This window comes from Falco peregrinus, chromosome 1, assembly GCF_023634155.1.
Source record: "Falco peregrinus isolate bFalPer1 chromosome 1, bFalPer1.pri, whole genome shotgun sequence".
In the NCBI taxonomy this organism is placed as follows: domain Eukaryota; kingdom Metazoa; phylum Chordata; class Aves; order Falconiformes; family Falconidae; genus Falco; species Falco peregrinus.
Genome location: NC_073721.1, coordinates 87818530 through 87838640, shown reverse-complemented (window position 1 = coordinate 87838640; position 20111 = coordinate 87818530). Strand labels below are relative to the sequence as shown.

The window sequence follows — 20111 nt, the reverse complement described above, 5'->3', positions numbered from 1 at the left end:
AAGAGAACTGCTGGAGAACATAGGAATGAGCAGGATTTTCAGCTCGGATCTGGGGCCAGAGAGAAGGGATTGTATGTAAGAAAGAAAAAGAAGTGTCTGCTCCTAGTACTGAACATATTTACAGCAGGTGTTGGGAGCAGTTTAGATAAACATCTGTAAGGAGCCACAAGGTTGTAGCAGACCCTGCAAGAAGGACAAAGCAGATGACCTCCAAATGCTCTCTCAATTATACTGTCTTTGATTATTAAACTTTTCAGTAAAAACTAAAATACGATATTTCATTCCGCACTAGTGATTTAGAGCAGTATATAATACTGTTGCTGTGGTTTAGTTGCATCTTCTTGCCCTTTGTGCTCATGTCTTTTATAAATGGTTATACATGATTGGATAAAGTGTAGGACAGCTCTGTGCAGAGGACAAAGCTTCATTTATGTAAAGTGTGTCACATTCACTTAATTTTAGAACAAAACCTGAAAGCTCAAAATTCTTCAAGAAACAATTATGAGCTGTTTTCCAGGTCAATCAATTTGGCAGCTCTTGACAACACTTTGGAAAGATTTCTGGCTGCCTCTTTTCTTTTTTTTTTTTTTTTTTTTTGTTTGTTTGTTTTGTTTTCTTTTTTTACTCCCTTTATTATTGTTTTACTGCAATGTAATAGAAAATACTATTTTAAAAGGAAGAAACGTAAAAACAAACGCCTTTAAACTTTTAGCTTTTAATAATGCTTAAAAAAAAGATGTTTGGATGCTGCCAGACCTTTAGACTTCTGCCTTTAAAATACTGAAACAAAAGTGATGAAATTTGAGTAAGACCTGCCTTTAAGGCAGACCTGTCTTTCACAACTGAAAATAGTCCTGCCAAAGGTGGGTTTTGTTGTTTGCTTGGAGTGGCTTTTAGCTTACTCTAAAATCAAACCTGCTGATCAGTCAATGCATTCAGTCCATGTTTTTTATAACAAAAGAGGGGGAAAAAAAAAAGAGAGAAAAAGAGATTGAAGGATAATTTGAAAAAGAGTCTCCAAACATAGTACGTACTGCAGTTGACTACTGCTTCTATTGCTGTTACTCCACAGGCCCAAAACACTGGAATATCACCAGGGTGAAGGTGAACTGGGTCCCCATAGTCTGGTTTGGAAAGATCGTTTATTCCCAGCATACCTGGAATTGATGAAAAATTAAATCATGAGAGATTCCAGTTAAGTAGTAATACCACAAAGCTGGGGGAGGTAGACCCCAAACATCATTGAGTGACACTAAGCTAGGGCTGCAACACTGGCAAGTCCCACTGAAGTGGCATATTTAGTTTGCCTTCAAGTGCACGTCCACAGAACCTGAGCTGACTTGCTTTCCCTTTTTGTACTTGATGACACCAGTTAAAAATTTACTCACTGTATTTCTGCAACAAAATACAAACTAGATATGTATGCCGAGTTTCCAAGATATTATAAATCTTCTCTACCAACAGAAGAATGATATAACACTGGCAAACAAGAATAAATGACTGCAATGCAAAACGAGCTCTTTCTAGAACACATTTTCTACTGCTTTATCTTCCTACATTCTTCAGGTAGAGAGATAAGTAAGTGCTCTTTTACCTCTCTGGGTTAGATAACTACATCTTGCTCTTACCCAGCATCACTAAATTGTCTTTTGTTTTATTCCAACATCTACTTGTAATATTCTGTCAGAATTATCATTCTAAGCATTTGCTACCTTCCCTTGGTTTTAAATTTTTCACATTCTTTAATATGCCACTGTCTTATCTGGAATTAATTTATATAACCTGTATATATAATCGTTTATTCTTTTCTGTTAAAAGTAAAATAAACAGCGTGACCCTCACTTGCCCAATCAGCTTGTTGCTCTACTGAAAGTAAAGACTTCTTACTAGTTCCTCAGATTTAAGAACTCAGACAAAATATACCACTGGGGTGTACTGTTAATGATGACATCTCCTTCCATGCTCTGCAACGTGATCCTTCTGTATATGCAGCCCATGAGTCTACTGATCAACAAATTTCTGTCAGCAGAGGGAATTTTTTTTTACTGTGAACTATATTCATCTGACAGGTGTTTGTTTGATTTTGTTCTTTTCCAAACAGCCACCTCCTGCCTGCCCCCTGTCTCCATTTTCCCTTGCAATGACTAGGCCTATGTTTGTTTGAGCTGAGTTTTTTGAAAAAATATAGTCTTGTCATCTATTTATTCTGTCCTAAGCGTTGTGCTCAGTGTATCCTATTTCAGTATTTTTAAAAATAATGTAGTATTTACTTTCACAGTCATCTTCTAAGACACAAAATGCAACCACACATACTTCTCCCCATGCTGTCAATCATTCCTACCCTGTCACTGGAATCTCTGACAGCAAGAAAGTATTCACATAGAGATGAAACTGCACACATTCTAGAAAAATGTTACACTTTTTTTACTAAAACCACCCCTGCCATATAACTTACCTACTTCAGACAGCTATCTCTTAATATCCACAAAATCTCTGTGTTCAGCTCATTAAAACCCCTTTTTTTAGGATTTTTTTCTTTTTCTTTTTTTTTTTTTTTTAATTCAGGTTTGTGACCATTAGGAAGGATTAAACCAGTAAATTTACTGGTGCAGGTATTTCAGTCCTACCACTTCCCATGGTTCCCCCTTCATTTGTGCATGTAGAATGAAAAATGAAAATCACTGACCAGGGTCACCGATGTGAATTGGTGCTCCGTGGGCTTCTTTTAATTCAGATGTTGCTAGCACAGCTGCTTCCAACTTCCTTTCAGGTATAGGTCTCATTGTGACTACTAAGTTGCAGCAAAAAGTATAAATGCTGTAGCAAGGCACAGCTGTCTGGCAGTTTAAAAGAATCCAGAGTATTAGTAGGAATATTGAATAATAACTCTGAAGTGTTAGAAGAAATAAGTCTAAAACTTTGTATTGTACTTCAGTTTAGAAAGGCCACATAATGACATTAATTATAAATACTTTTGAAAACAATTCTTAGCATAATTTTTTTTTTTTTTTGTGCAGGAGTGAAACATTCCATCCTTGAGCTTCTTCATATAGATCACTAAAATTAATTTTATAAAAATCATTATGCATTTCCTGCTTCGGTACATGCAACATATGGTGTGGTAAGCTCAGTATATTCTGAATATTGTCAAACAACAATGGTGTGCTCCCTATACGGAAAGGGAAAAAGCTAAAAACCCAAAAGTATCAGACAGTGACAAATCTACTTGATCTGAGTCTACCATCTGTATTTGAATTTAGGGGAACTACAGCACTCTGTAATATGCAAGGGTCAGGAACTCTTACTGCTGCAGTATCCACTTCTCTACAGAAGCAGCATGCCACTTCCATGCATAGAAAATCTTTTGTGCGTCTAGGAAGGCTCTGTGGAGTTCCTCATCCTCACTGACTGGGATGCTGAAGCACCTTTTCTGTTCAGAAATAAACCAGTCCGGCTTCTTAGAACAACGTATCTGATACCTAAATTGCATTTGAACATAAACAAGATATGTAGACAGCTAGAGCTGTATAGAATTCATTAACAATCTTTATAATAAAAATCACACCTGTCACTGAAGAAACACACTGTACAGTTCTTCACAGTATTGACATGCTATAAACTGTAATATTGTTCTAATCCTGAAATATTATAAGCAGATACTTGTCTTTTTTGGTTTGTTTTTTTTTCATTAAGCTTGGGAGAAGAACTCGGATATGAGAGACATTTGCACCTTCATTTTGACCGGGAGTATAGTGAAAAGATATATGTGAAACGGTAACACTGAAAACAGCACTCAAACTAAATGAAAAAGGCATGCAGATGTATACTTAAGTGTTCTTAATATTAAGGGTCTACCTACTGGAGCCAGAGACTTCTGTCTATGTTAAAATCTACACTACAAACTTTCTGAGGATGGTTACAGTTTTCAGTGCTATGGTGGACACCTCAGGTCTGTGAGAACATCTTCTGTCCCAGTGGTCTGCGTTCATAGTAAATATGCAGTTTAAAGGCTCTGCTGTCACAGGGAAACCCCAAAATGTGGCTGTCATAGCTGCAGAAAAAAATGCCGCTGCCATGGCTCATAAAAGGAATATTCCTATTGCAAGCAAGAGCTGGTATGGAGAGCAGGATGTGTATAAAGGCATGGTCAGAACAGTGCATAGGCTACCAGGTGAAACAGAAGGCAAACGAGAACAGATCCAAATGAAATGGCTGCCACAGCACACAGGGAAAAACTTTGTTACTGTAAATTAATAAAAAAGTAGATCAGCCTTGCAGGAAGCTGAGGAAAGCACTGTAGTGAGGCTGGGTACATTTTACCCTATATTTTTATGCAGTCAGCACTAGCACATGCCTAAAGTTACTATCCAGGTAGGAAAAAAATTTCTTATTTTGAGCAATAGGAATATACACATAATGTGAATATGGACAAATACAGGCAAAGTTACAACAAAGACTCTGTGTGTGTCCATATACTTACCTTATACATGCTTACATTACATTTTTGCTCAACATTTCGTACAGGAACGCCAGCATTTTGGACTGCTTTTTCAAAAGAGAAGCTGCAGCCTAAATAAAAAGTCACCATGTCCTTAAGTTGTTCAGAATACTCCTTTAGGCTTTTCAGTGATCCAGTATAAGCTCCATGCTCATATCTTCTGTACTGTAGGCAGTCAGTTCTAGTGAAATAAGAAGTTATCACAGCTTTATCATATTTTTTGAAAACACAGTGAATTTTTTGAATTGACGTTAACCCAGTATCAAGCCACAAGATAGAGCCTACTTTATCCATTTATTTCCTGAGGTACAAAGAAACAAACACATGCAAATACCCCAGAACACCTTATTCTGCAGAAAACCAAGCCAGTAAACAGAACATGTTAGAGTTTGGTATTTTTTAGGTTTCACAGGTAAATGTCTCTTATACGTATGTTGTTTTACCTCCGGGCTTCAAAAATTAGGGAGATGTTTTAAGTCTTGCTTTCAGTGTTTACTATAGAAATACATCTTTCAAATTTCAGAGACTACAAATATCATGTGGTTACCATGCTTGCATTACTACTAAATAAAACAAAGGTAAACCCCTGTTATTTAATTCTACCAGCTCAGACTGCAAAACATTTAGAAATTACACAAAATTTCACTTTTGCATTAAAGAAATAGTTGTAATACTGACAATTATCATAACGTGTTTCTCAAGAACAAGATGATTAGGCTGTTATCCACAGTTTTCATTCAAAGGTGTAACACCAAGAAAAGAAACTTCTTCAAAATGTACAACAGCGTAAGCAGGCTGTTCCCTGAAACCCTCCTAATCACCACCAGCATTCACTGCACAACAGCAAGCGGAGCTGGTCTGTAGTTACCTGATATCAGAATCACTACTCAGAGGACATTTCCAGTCACCTGGTTTACTTCTGTACAGCAGCGGCAGGGGTCCGTTGTTTGCATGGCAAAACTTCTCAAATTCGTCAGCAAGGGACTTGTGCAAAATCACAACGTTGGCCTGTTTATAGCCTGAAAATGTGAAAGGTAGGTATGACTGGTTATTAATTCGGCCTTTTGTTTGTGAAACAATAACTTTTATATAGATTTCTTACATGGTCTATAAAAAACTACCTGAAGGAAATTTTGGTTCAGAACTCCGTAATAAAATTAATCAACTTTTTGAAATGTTTCTAAAATCATAGCTAGATGTACTCTGTGTGTGAAGTTATTCATAGGTAAAATAGTTGGCAGGCATGTGTAATACTGCATAATTACTTCAATAAACATTTATATGCATTTATACATAAGCATAGTTTATTACCTAACCTGGGAGATTAGTATTCTATAGGAAAATGCTTTACTTTGCAAATGTTAACACAAAGACAAAGAAAGGCTAGTGTACCATACTTTCACCATTTTTTTTTCATTTAATACCAAGCTATAAATCATGGCCAGTCCAACAGTAAACTCCTGGTATCTTGGTGTTATGTAGCCCATTCTTTAAAAGCTGTTGGCCATGGAATTTTACTGTGGGCTGCAACTTAACAGACATAATTACAGCTTAGAAATAAATTCTTGTGTGAATCTCAGTCATTTCTACTATTTCTAATTTTAAAAACTAAAATTAACAGAACCACTACACTTTCTTCACTTGGAGTCAACTTTGATTTAAAAGGTTGTTAACTACTACCATGTGATAGCTTCTAAAGACATTAACGTTTTTGCAATGAGCATCAACGAAGAAAGCTCACATTCATCTATTCAGCAAAAATTTATTTTCTGAACAGTAGTAGTTAATACCAATGCCATTTAAATTTTCCTGCATGTAAATACCAGCTGTTCAAATACAGAAAGGAAATTTGGAGTACAACTAGTCTGTGGCGTATAAAACTGCCAATTAACAGTCCCTGACTCCTGTGTTGATACTGTCTTGAAAAGTTATTACTGTGTCTGATATCATACAGACAAGCAAGAGGCTGCATAGAAGCTCTCACTTTCTTAAATGCTGTGGTAGTCTGTCAGCCAAGAGACAATTGTTTAGTTGAAATCAATAATCTCCCTTAAAAGGCAGAAAATCAGCCACATCTTACTCTTGACAAAAGCTAACTAAGAAATCAAAAGATAAAATTCTATTCCTGATGGAAAAATGCAAAGCAAAGGCTGAGGTAAGCATGTATTTGCATACTGAATGTGCCCACAAACTGCTCCCTTGGGAGTACTCAGCACAAAAATTCATTTTATTACTAGCAGAAGTTACTAAATACAGGAACAGTTTCTTGCTAAATACAGAAATACATTTTTGTTAAATAAACATACTAAAGTTACCACTGAATAAAATACTATATTCATTTATCCTTGAACTTCATTCCCTGCCATCTATGTGAAATGCATAGGTGCTTTCTACTTTGCTGGTGATAGTTATGAATCCTTACATTATGGTTTTAGTCAATGCATTCAGCTCGGACTACACAGAATTTAAAATATGAGTCACAGCTGACAGACTGAATCTGCAGGTTACTTTCAGGTATTCTGTGAACTCAGGAAGCTTCATTATAACTCTTGGACAAGTTTATTGCTCCTTCCAATAACTAGCCTTACTTTCTTTATAGATGAAGAAGTATTTTACCCTTCCTATATCTTCTTACATATATACTTGCATTACTATCGATCATTATGAATATATTAAAGAGCAATGTTAGTGAAGCTAGCCATGCTGACTGACCTGTGTATTAATTCAACACACTCATGTCCCAGTTCAGAGAAGTTTAGAAAGAGCTTTTAATTTCTTTGGTGAATGACAGTGAGGGCATTAAGAAATAATTATTTTACAAACAACATAATTTTAAAGGATTCTGAGAAATACCAATTACCCTAGTCTTTTTTTTGTCTTTGCATAATGTAGTTGTACGCTCACGGCTGTAAGTCTGAACTTGGTTTGTATGTACACAACACTTTTTTCAAATGTTAAAACTAACACATTTAAAACTACTGCAGCAATACATTCACTTAAAAATACAGTTGGAACAAACTGTAGATTAGTAATACTGTAACATGTTTTCTGTTAGTATTTTTCAACTTATGTTCTGATGGAAAAGAAAAGCATAACTTCAAGACTCACTATGATTCTAAAAAATGACCCTTAAAAGTTCTTATAGCAATGCTACTACACACAGCTTTGTTGATTAGCTACTGGCCACAGTATTTTTAGTTAAGTTACATGTTAAAGTTGATCAGAACAATGGCGCGGACTTCTCTGCTTCTGTGAAAGTCCAGCTATGAGAGGCAAGACAGAAATCAGTTTTCCAGAATGCCTTCAGTTATCTGAGTACAAAACTATTTTTCCCTCCCCCTTACAATTTTCAGTCTCGCCGAGTCAGTAATTTCCAGCTTCTGTAACAAATGAAGCAGAAAACCACTTCTGTAACCATACGTCTCTAATTCTTCCCCAAAGTGTATCTGATGAGCTAAGCAAGGTCTGTGTGAAAAACATGGTATGCCACGCTACAAACATGATAACATATGCACGAAAAGCCAGATTTAGTGAAAGATTTTTCAAATATTTTCTGCATCCGTAGTTTCTCAGTGACAAAACTGGGAGCTGAGGGATGCACTTCAAACATTGAAAAGTCCATGTACTTTGCACAGGTAGGATGACATCTTTTCTCTGATACAGCTTTATGATTTAGTAACACATTGCCAGGTGCTTACAATGGGATTTCAAGAACACCAAAGTGACCTAAGAACACAAGTCAACATTTTCTTCTGTTTTACTTCAGTGCTTTTGATATTCCTACATTCCTTCACAAACAAAAACATAAAACACGGAGCTATGAAACTAAAATGGAGTCACTTTTGCACTTAGAGCTGTTAGATTTACTTACTTTCTGCCACTCCAGAAGTATTACTAATACTGAGTCTGTTGCATCGAATCATTTTTCTTAGCACATGGGGAAGGAGAGATCGCAAGCCACCCGTCAAAAACATCTCTTCATCCTTAACAGAAAGGTAATTATAAATATAAACACAAAGCATATTTTTTTTTGACATTTTAAATTCTGATTTATTGGAAAACTTAAGCTTAATTTTCCTCCTCGTGTCCCACCAAAGTTATTATCACTGGGAAATTCTAAGTTATAACCCTAAAGGCAGATCAAAGTCAAAAGGTTGTTTCACTGACATTTTATGACTAAAAGCACTCTTTCAATAAATTAGCCAGAGACATGCACTTGAACATTCAGGATGAAATATAAAATTTTGCTGGCCTGTAATGTATGAAACAGATTTCTTTCCTCCCTGATAACTATTCATTTCCTAGAGTATTCACTTTTCCAAAACTCATTATAATTTTAAAATTGCAAAAGCACAAATGGATTAACCTACCAAGCTCTAATCTGTCATATTATTTCTCTGCTCAAAATGCTTTTAGACAATTAGCAATGCAACCTTGCGGTAAAGGGAGAACTATTTCAGAAAATGTCATTTTAATGTATTCCACGTGCATTATACTTTTCAAATATTAATTATGTAGAAGTGAATACTCTTGTGGCTACTCTTCCACTGGGAAAGCAGACATATAGATGTTTAAGTCACTTGTCATACAATCTGGAGTAGGAGCAGAGATAAGTACCCTAATTAAAATCAATATCTGACTCTTTTTATATCTTTTGGAGAGTTATCTTTTTTCTGCAATCTAGTCAAAGTTCACACAAAGTTTTTTCCCTCAACCTAAACTACATAATAACTAAAAAGAGTTTATCACATCGCTCTTAGGAAAAAGTAAAAGATAGCTCAGAGTAAAATAACTTGGCTGCTTATGATTTTAACCTTGGTTGCTTTTGAGTAAAGAAACTGAACTGTCCTCCAAGTAATCAAATTACCAACCTCCAAGTTTTTCTTTAATTCAGAAGAAGCCATACTTGATGTCATTCGTAAGAAGTAATAAATAAGATAGAAGCTGTGCTGCTTTCTTTTAAAAGATGCCAGTAAATTAATGTACAATGAGATGTTACAACCTTCTAGCAAAAGTTAACTTTTCTGTTAAAGGCCCACAGTTTTCTTACTATAACTATGGTAGTACAAAGTTTCACTCTCATGGTGAAGTGGAATGTAAGTGAAACACTTTATTGTGAAAATTTATACCTCTGAGCAACTAATTCTTTAATTAACTTGAAGTAAGAGCAGTGATAGGTTTTGACAGAAATTATACTTTCATTATAGGTTGCCTGTCCAAATGTTTCCCAAAGCTTGCAGAATTCTGAGAGGTTAAGTAGGGTGCACTGAAATTTGGAGTAAGCTTTGTATTTTTCTTAATTCTGAAATCTTTATATAACATTGTCAGCCAAAAGAAATCAGTCTGGATTTTTTTCTGAACTCTAATTTACTGCTTTCTAACTATTCTCATCTTCTCTGCTTTTACATTATCACTCTTTATGCTGCAAAAAAAATAGTCGTCATTACAAAATCATGAACAATTCCAAGCACACACTTTGAAGATAACACGAAGTTGGATTTAGAAATGTAGCTGAGCTCTAATCCAGGCCTATAAGTGTGAATTTAAGAGACATTATTCTTCTGTAAAGAGTATTTCTAACACCACCCTGGAATCACTATTCCAGCAGTTTCAAATTAAACACAGTGATCTTAATAAAAATTTCCAGATGCATTCATTAGGTTGTTTCAGATTGTTTTTCTTTATTTCTGAGCATCTTTGAAACTATCTAAGTAATCTATAGGATTGACGGCCTTAAGAACTACTAGCTTACCTGGATTTGAAAGACAGTCTGAAGTTCAGGAACTAGTTTGGCACAAAAGCTCTCTTCAGCTAGGTATTTTATCGCAAATTCCCTGGTCTGATGTTGGGTAAGCATGATTCTGCCCTCATAAAGTACATGCCCAGCAGCAGAAATGGAAGCACCTATGAGATTTTATCAGCATACTTTTAGGGCCCTAGAAGTTTTAGGTTCATATGACAGTGAGTGGCTAACGAACTACAAACCCATGAATATCAGTAGTGCTGCAATGTCGGCTCCAAGTCCTTTACAGAAACACTTGTGCTTGTAGTTCCTACGTGTGACCCTAGCCCCTAGCTGCAAAGCAACACGTATTGTCGATGGCTGGTTAGGAATTGAATAATTTCAATGTTAACTTTGTATAAAAGCAGACTGATTCAACACTTCCAGTTGAGATAGAAAACTCACCTTATGGCCGTTTGCTATCACTAAAGTTCCTGTGGTGATTTTATAAAACTATAGGGAAAATCCAATCAGATTAACATTCTGAGTGATAACTTTAGACCACTGTATTGCTATACAATATCAGTACTAGATTATGCTGCTGTTTTTCTTTTTATCATCTATCCAAATTTAGCAACTAATAAACTCTTAGACGATCATAGTAAAACCTAGCTTTTGCTCTTTGACTTCCTCAGGGAGGGCTAGTTTCGATGCAGTACGTTATTTCCCTATGCTAGGGGGCATCGTCAGGTTTAGATTTCCCAACCACCTCTAGGACCACCTGGAAAATTGTTGGAGCCATCGCGACCATGGCCTCTTTGGAATGACAGGGGAGAAGCACCACAATAACTCAGGTCTTACAGCACCTTTTCCACTTCGTCCCATTAGGATGCCTCATGAGGTGCACAGGCTGGCTTCATGGGGCCATCGAGCAGCGCTCTTACTAAATGGTCTGGTACAGCTCTTAATCGGTTATCAGGATCTGTCCCCTGGCATAAGTTTTTTTGACTCCTTTCATTTTGTTCTGAGATAGTTTCAGATCACGGTAAGTATCAGTTATCTTGTGGGGGTATGTTGGATGATGATACAGCTAAAGACAGGGTGCAGGGTAAGTATTAAAAAGCTCTTAGGAGAAGATGCTGACAGCTTATGAGATAGTTGTTGTGCCATCCTGTGTGGTGTCCCCTCATTAAGGGACCCGAAGATCTGGCTTTCCAGTCTGGGTTGCCTTTAATGGAATGAACCTCTAGATACAGTCCTGGGTAACCAGCATTTGAAAATCAGGTCATTTACTGGCTGTGTAATGACAAACTTCATACTTAACACAGACAGTCTGAAAAAATCCTTGTTCTAAGTCATGTTGCTCACATCAGACTCCCTGACTTACAATACCAACAACCAGTATTGCAAAGCTTCGTAGCACTGAAGTATCAAGATCACTTTTAAAGAACCTTTTCTTAAACATTTTGTTCCACGTTACAAACACAATAAACACTTTTCTTTTTAGAGAATTACATGAAGGTTCAACATATTTTGAGTTTTCCATATTCATGTGAATAAATACTAAAATACATTCATGTCTGACACATTAAGATGGCACTTACTATTGATTTGTGGGCACTACTGTGTCTTGAGCTGCACTTCCATATCTTGACAAAGACAATGGAACTTCAATGCTGGAAAGAGATGATAAGGTACAAGAATGGTCTGTAAGAATGATGTATGGAGCTGTGTGATCAGACAATGATGGCAGTATGGCATATGCCATATCAGTTGCTCAGAATAATGAATTAATTTGTCAGAAAAATATTGATTTAAATGACATTATATTAAAAAGACACGTATATTCAGAAAAAATTTGCATCAAAGGGGCAGTCAGGAATTACAGATATGTACCAGCTTTGGTAAAAGTTCTAAATAGATCTTGGGTCTGGTTTTAAAAACTAATGTAAAATTTTTAAGTGACATCTTAATTTTGTATATATCTGTGTAACGTCACTTCAGCAGAGTTAAGCACAGGTACACTACCTGATTAACTTGGCCCAGCTGATTTGCAAAATATCCCATTACCTAGACAACAACAATTTTCAGGAAAGCCAGATTTGGAAGGTATTTTTTTATTCAGAAATTGTGATCAATTGTTGCCATGTGAAGCTCTAAGTTATTAACAATTTCTACATGCTGTTCTCAGCACACTAGTTGAGTAACAGGTGACTGAGTACTGTGTAATGAAGTGCTGATCTTTGCTGAGGTGATTGGAATGGGACTGGTTCTAAGCCTCATCTTCATAACTGATTGTAAAGAATATGCTCTATTTCCCCTGAATCCTACGACTCATGCTAGGAAAAAGGCATCTTGAGAGGAATGTTACTATATCCTGTTACAAAACCCTGTTGCTCTCGGGAGGTGTACCCTGGCCTGTCATATCGCTTCCAGATTCACTAATTCTATCTTTAAGTCACCTCTGGTAACAAAGTTAGTTACTGTATATCAAAGTAAGAGTTAAATATTCAACAGTAATGCTTGGAAAATGTGACAAATGCCATCCACCTTTGCCAAATAATCTGCAACCCAACATGGAGCAAGAAAAATGCAGTTCCAGACAAAATTCAATAAAGAGGTTGTTCAGATGACTTGCATGATGGACTAAGTAGCCTCATTGCACCACCCTATTTGCACATCCCAGGGTATTTCTTGTTTCCTCCCTCTTTCTTTTGTCTGCAGTGTGCCTCTGTTGCTGCCACCTTCCTCCCTGAGCTCAGACCTCTAACTCCATAACTCCAAGCTTGACTGACCTTTGTAGGGCTTCCTTCCTTGGTTTGTCTGACTGCATCCTCTGGCAATATGGGATTTTGGATGCCTTCTCTCTTCTCACTAGCTCTCTTTAATTTACATACTTGCTGTATCTCTAAGTTGTACCACAAACTCTCTCTCGATTTTCAGCCTAAAATCAGCTTTTCCGGTTCTCAGTCTCACACAAAATAATCTAACTTCAGAAATCATAAAATACAATAAATGCACAAATAGTTTCCTAGACTTGTAAGATGCAGAATCCTGTGAACCTCATTATCTATACTTACGTGTGTGTGTGTATGTGTGTGTGTATCCCCTCTTAATATTATAGATAAGCTTGGATTAAGCATAGGTTTTGTAATTATTTCCTCCTTAAATTCTGACAGCAGAATCACTGACTAGCCTTGCAAAGTTATGTAACTTTACATTCAATTGTTGATTGACCTATAGTTTATAAAGCATTTTTACAATCTGCAGAACATAATCTCTTTAGAGAAAAAGAAATTAGTGCAGTAAATGGAATATTTTGTATTACATTAGAGCTTTCAAAATGTGAACCTGTACATTTCTCAGATATTTAAATACAAGCATAGATGCTTCACAGGCCCAGAATGTAAGTTATTCACTACACAAGAAAATGGAAAAATGTCCTTTATGTGTCAGAAAGATTGCACTTTGAGATGCAGTGGATGTGTCCATACAGCTGTACTAAACTACACCAGATAAAAATGAATTTAAAAAGTACATAATAACACAGAAGGATTAAAACATTCTTCAGAAGTGTCAGTGTGACTGCTTCACCTTTACACGTGTCAAGTAAATTCATGAAGTAAAACTAAAAACATATACTTATTTCTGTTGGTTTAAAAATGGATCACCTGAGAATAAACAGCCTGTAAAAAGTACGGGTGAAAAAACTGACAAACAAGTAGGTTTGAAGATTGCAAAGTAGTTAATACCAGTTTCTGATGTCACTGATTACAGTGACTGTCACAGGTCTGTTTCTCCAATGGTACTGATACACTGACAAGAATATGGTTTAATGCAGTGATTTTTCAAAGTATAGTCTAGAGACTTGTTTACAAGGAGCCTAAGGACTCTTACGAAATACAATCCTGCATTGTTTATATCACTTTTGTCCTATTTTCAGTTTAAAGTTTGATAATAAGAATGGGTGGTGGCACATACAGGTTCATTGGTCAAAAAAGTGCAGGGGTCACAACTTAACGCTGCTGGGCAGGTTTTTTTAGATATGCAGATAGCTTAACCAAAGCTGTTGCTCTAACAGGAACAGCAGGGTAACTTGAAAAATGAGCCAGCCCATGGGCTGCCTCTACTGATACATAAAGTAATCTAAACTAATTATAATCTAACAAACCCTTTGTGTACAATGCCTTGCCTAGTATGAATATGGTTACAGAGGTTTGTTAATGTAAACATGGTTTAAAATGACCTGCTGTTTAATCATCAAGCTGATTTGAAATTCTGCCAAGAGACTACTGCAAAAAGCACAAACTTCTCTGAAAATTTACTCCATTTGATTTTCCGAGTCTCTCAGTAATACTTGTGATGTTTTATTTGAAGAATCAATTAATGATTCTTTTTCTCCCCATCTGCTATGAATCATTTTGAAGTACAGAAGGGCTTTGTCTATCATTCCAAAGAGGAAGTGCTTTGTGTATTTTCAGACAGCAGCTCATCCAGCAAATTAGGATTTAGCTTTACATTTGAAATACAGGGTTTTTGCCTTTGAAGTTTATGCACCTTTAAATGAGGGCTGCAAATAGAAATTTAAATCAGTTTCCACTAGTGTTCCCTCTGCTTCTTAATGCAGCTAGCCTATACTAGAGACTGTGCAGATTGTGTCAGGATCAGAAACTGATGATGCATCGACGTATCTTTGATGCAATCTGGCTTGCAAACAAGACACAGGACATTTAGTTTATTCCGGTATACTAAGAACAAATAACAGAAAGCAATTACCAGCTCCAAAGCAGCCATTTCAGACAGCACTGTGTGTCAGTGCAACATGACTTGCACAGGCTCCCTGAAACTTCTGCCACCACATTTGCATTATTTTATACTCCGCTTCTGCTCTGGGACAAAATAAATTGTTTTTCAGGTGGAGAAATGTGGGCAGAGACTAGAGAACAGTTCACACTGGGCCCTACCCTTCCACAGGCACAATCTGTGCAAGATCTCAGATGTTTAAGCTTTTTCATCCTGCAAAGGATGAAACATCATGACTTCACACACCCTTCCAACACCTTTGGTCATGTCCTCATACCTGCATACCCTGCCCCATCATCTTACAAAAACACATGACCAACAAACTTTAGAACAGCTACCTCATTTATGTACACCATTGGTAAGGTATGGTACACGCCTAAGAGGAGACAAGGACCTTTACCAAGATTTTACAAGGCCATTTTCATGCCTTTGACTTTTCTGACAGGAATACTCACCAGCTGCAGTAAGAAGAGACAGCAAGCAATCTACCAGAGGTTGTTTTCGTAATAAGATGACAAGAAGTGCTTATTCAACTTCAAGAAATTGGGGAAAAAACATGAAGGTGGTATTTAAATATAGTTTCCCAATCTACATTGAGCTAGAGAAGATCTTTAGAATTGCTCCACAATTCGCTGGGCTGGGTCCAGCCACCAGTTCTCTGTCTTGGCCTCTTGTGGCTCTGAGCCAGCCCCAGAGGGCTTTGCCCACAGGCCGCCGCTGTGGCCTTTCCCCTGCCCCTCAAGGCAGCTCTGACCAGGGCACTGCACGCTGCAGCCAAGGTGACCAGTGTTGGCTGGATGAAAACTCAGAAAGGGAGGAAAATTTTTCTTCCCACTCTTACTCATGCAGAATGAAAGCAAAGGTCCATGGGACAAAGTACAGTGACTTGTACTGCTTTGTTTGCAAGGCAGCAGCCACAGGTGCTTATTTTGATAAGAAAGTATGTCACCGCCTAGGTTACACCCAGTCACATCATGCATGGTCACAGGACTTGATGGGGTGCCCGTTCCTCCCAAGGAATTCCATCTGGAGATAAGCAGGTGAGTGATGCTCTGCTCCTTACACACCATAAAATAGCACCATGGTCCCCAAAAAACATGCCACGCCCCTATCGTCAGGTCGTCCAAGCTGCCCCCAGGATTACGCCGCTTCTTTTGGCCTCACGTCTGCCAAAAGGTGCTAAATCACTGCACCCATTGCTCCTCACCAAGCAATTCTCCTCAGATATTGTCACTGAAGGAATGAATGCAGACTGTGTATTTACACAAGGATAGCATCCTTGAAATGTGGGTGTCTCAGTATGCTGTGTCTGAGGAACCTCCAGTAAATTGTACCTCTCCAAACACTACCAAGAACAAACACCTTTGCCTCCACTGATACCTGTAATGGAGAGATACTGACTTTTGTTTTTCCACTGCTTCCTTCAGCTCTTAGCCCAAGAAGTACTTGAACAGCTCAAAAGGACAGAGCATCATTTCCTTGATGGAACTCCAGGCTTAAGTGCTATTTGTATAACCAGGTGAATTAGTAGCAGGCTCAGCAAGGATACCTCATTGCAACCTCCAGGAGCAAGCGTAGATTAAGTGCTGTTAGCTATCGTGTTATGCAATGGCAAACAGTATGCACTTGGACTGCTACTTTATCTTGGGGCATCCACGCTGCTCACATATTACATGTTAACCTGCATCAAGGATGCCTGGACAGCTTTGTTCGGCAGCATCCATTCCAATTGGAAAGGCTCCGTGAAGTTACAGACAAGTTACGGCTGCATTACTGTGTTTTCATTACTGTATACCTGACAACTATGGTACTGTGTGGCAACTGTAGTTGTTACGATGTTGCTACACTGATCTGATTGTCCAGTTATCTGTAGGAATCAGGAATTAACTGGTTTTATAGACAAACGGCAATCACACTGACCGTGGGAAGGGAGGTTCTGCAAGTGGTATGCTGGTGCTGCAGTGTACCAACAGTGCCCCCAGTTGCCCTCTCCATTTATGAACTCATCACAGTCATTCCATTCAAGACCAGCATATGATGTAATCCCACTGGGCAACTGTCCTCAGCCACCAGAATAATCCTTGGTGAAGCAGAACATGAGTTACCCTATATCCATAGGCTAAAATAGTGCCTACTGCCTAGAAGAAAGATGGGTTTGAACTGAAGCATTGTGTTCTGAAAAGGAAATTCCCATTGACATGACACTTTTAAATTGCAGGAAAGGATACAGGCCCTCTTCAAACTGTCCTTGGACAGCCTGACCCCACAGCACATGGATGTTCTGGGGCAGTCAGTCCATCAGGGTACCCTCAGAGCCACTGCTGGCGGCAGATGCATCACGGCTGTGCAGCTGTGCAAGGGAGAAGTTCAGGAGCTCTGCTAACCTTGGGTCCTAACGCAGGTCACGTGAAGAACTTCTCATAGAAGTTTCTGATTACAGACTAGATCAGGTATCAGATGACTAAATGCTGTCACTCTGTTAGCTGTTCAGTGGCTCATACATTTCACTACTGTGTTCAATGTAGTTACAGCAGACAAGAGTGAATATCTCAAACCGCTGCCTTCATATGCAGCTTTAGCAGAGAACTCAAGATGTTGAAAAAATACACAGTTCACCCTTCTATCTCAGAGAATTAATCCTGTACTTTTACTGCTTCTCTCTACATTCTGTGGGTAAATAGAGTAAGACCTGTAGGCCTATCATCCTCATACCTTTTATCATACCATTAAAATATGGTGTTTTTTTTTAAAGCCAGCTCGGTGTTAAAGAGATGACTCATAATGCTGCATCCGTTGGCTGACTTGAAAGAGATGTTAATGTCATCATTTCAATTTTCATTACCAAACAATAAGAAGGTAAGGGCTGAAAATGTCTTATGTATATATCACCTCATTTTATATTTTTAAAACATAAATAAGCTAAACAGGTTGGTGTATCTTGGTGTGTTCTACTCCCAAAAATCCATTTTGATACAGATTTGAGCCTCTATTTTGTACAAAAGCAACACAGAACAAAATTTAAGCTATTAGTATTTTTTGTTTATTTATTTATTTAAGGGTTTTGTTCCCAGGTGTACTTGAGGTAATATGCATAAAACCTTGTCTCAGAGCTTACAGTTTAAGTACTCAAATATATAGTACTTCTATGAATATGTGTCAGAGATAAGTAGTCTTATTGAGTTCAAGGACAGATGAAGTGCTGAAACACTTGCTGTATTGCACTTCATCTGCATAAGTGTTTGCATACAAGCCATAGATTATACACAGATCTGAGTAAAGAAAGATGTGACAAAAAAGTTGTAAGAAATACGCATAAGTAATACGTACTTTTTATAAACATGTGTGTATGGAGCAAGCTAACACCCTTGATACAAAATAAGTTATAATTAGTATTGATGAACCATACAATTTGGAAATAAGGGTTAACTTTTTTTGTCTGCTTAGAAACTATTTATCCTCTTTTCTGGTGTTGGGATGTATGCCAGACAGCCATTTACAATAATGTAGCTTAAAATTACACATTCCACCTATTTAGAATGTGCTTTATGATACTAAGTTTTGAATAACCATTTTTGTTCTTGGATTTTTTTCACATAACTTACTATATGTCCTAAGTATGGAAGAGTGTGTGCTAAGTTCTGTTTTGTTTTCAAATGGGAAAAGAGTCTTTGCTTGTTTAAGCATTAGGTTTTGATCTGGCTGAATTTCCCTCCTTCTCTGAAATGGATCTTCACTTTCCATTACATCATAGTGCCTTACGAGTTCCATGGTATGGATTGATGCATGAATAAAGTCTAAATAATTCAAAATATTATTACAACAGTATTCTTCAGAAGATAGGATTAAAGTTACATCAAGCCCAGTATCCTGACTTTGATAGTGGCCAATAATGCATACCCAAGGAAGAGGTTAAAATCAGAGCAAACATTGACCAAATTTAGCTAGTATATCCTTCCAGCACTCTATGACCTGTGGTTCAGGAACTTCAGAGCTAAGCACAATTTTTTTTTTTGCAGAGGTTAACATAAAAACTGATAGACAGGTGGACTTACTGCAGTTTGCAGCATATCACATGTATTCCAGTAGCTACCTCCTAAATTAAATTACTTGGGGAACTGTCTAAATGCAAAAGCCAAGAATTTTGCATGGTTAGGATTCCAGTTCCAAAGCTAATATATTTAAAAGTAATGAAACCATCTTTATATTAGAATGCAATCTGCAAACATAGGCATTCCTTTTAATCCTAATTCCATAAATATATATCCTCTTGAGACAAGCATCTTAGAAGGGTGTTCCAAATACACTTACTTAGCTATCACCAGCAATATCTTCTCCCAAAGAAGGGTCAGAATACATAGTATGTGCAATGAAAAAAGACAAGACAAATTAAAAGCACTCAGAAGCATGCATTAATGGGTTCCAAGTCTGAATGTACAATTAAAATAGAGCATTCACATTTGCAAAAACTGAATTTGGAACATCTATGGGTTTTGTCTCCAAAAGATTAGTCAAATGTGTTGGATTTTGGTTGTGGGGGAGAGGGAGCAGTGAGTTTGGTTGAAGCCTAGGCCTATTTAACTAGTTTCTCTTTTAATATAACTAGTATGGAGACGCATTTTTGGGACCAACTGGAATTTTGAAAATTGAGTGAATATTTGGGAGCAGCATATCTGGACAGAGAAAGATAAAACTACAAAATGGGTAATTGCTCAGCTACTTGGAAATAAAAAAAAAAATGGTATAGAGCAGGGTATGTTGTATGATATATTGCTATATCATACCTATCAGGGAGTGTTTTGAATAATATGCAAAGATGGAAGAACATTATCATTTGAATATAGTCTGAAGGTGTTTTCAGTACTGAAAGAAGAGAGAGGATTTTGATTATATAAAAGGAAGATGAACAGGCATCCATTACTAGAACCTGCTATGATTTCCAGTCAGACTGATGGAGCAGTAAAAGGTTGCTATTAAAAAAACATAGTTACTACTGCTAAAACATTTGAATAGATGATGGTAGCTAATGACTTTCAAACTCCATTCTCTACTGATAGATCTTTTTTCCCAATGGAAATCTCTTCTCTAGTC

At 37.2% G+C, this 20111-nt stretch overlaps 1 protein-coding gene across 13 annotated transcripts in view; it reads right to left on the bottom strand.

Moving 5' to 3' along the window:
* The window catches only part of DGLUCY (D-glutamate cyclase), a 47731-nt gene that overhangs the window by 17813 nt on the left and 9807 nt on the right, over positions 1-20111 (bottom strand). For 11 of the 13 annotated variants that reach the window (XM_055800973.1, XM_055800954.1, XM_055800926.1 and 8 more), the window contains 6 exons: positions 11825-11896; positions 8370-8481; positions 5367-5517; positions 4481-4679; positions 2687-2837; positions 1035-1157 (listed from right to left, as the gene is read on the bottom strand). In XM_055800973.1, coding sequence (XP_055656948.1) covers positions 1035-1157; positions 2687-2837; positions 4481-4679; positions 5367-5517; positions 8370-8472 — 727 coding nt within the window. In that variant the 5' untranslated portion in view covers positions 8473-8481; positions 11825-11896. Of the gene's footprint in view, positions 1-1034; positions 1158-2686; positions 2838-4480; positions 4680-5366; positions 5518-8369; positions 8482-11824; positions 11897-15478; positions 15504-20111 lie in introns of those variants that run through there. The other 2 variants (XM_027793230.2, XM_055801009.1) reach the window with 2 other exon arrangements.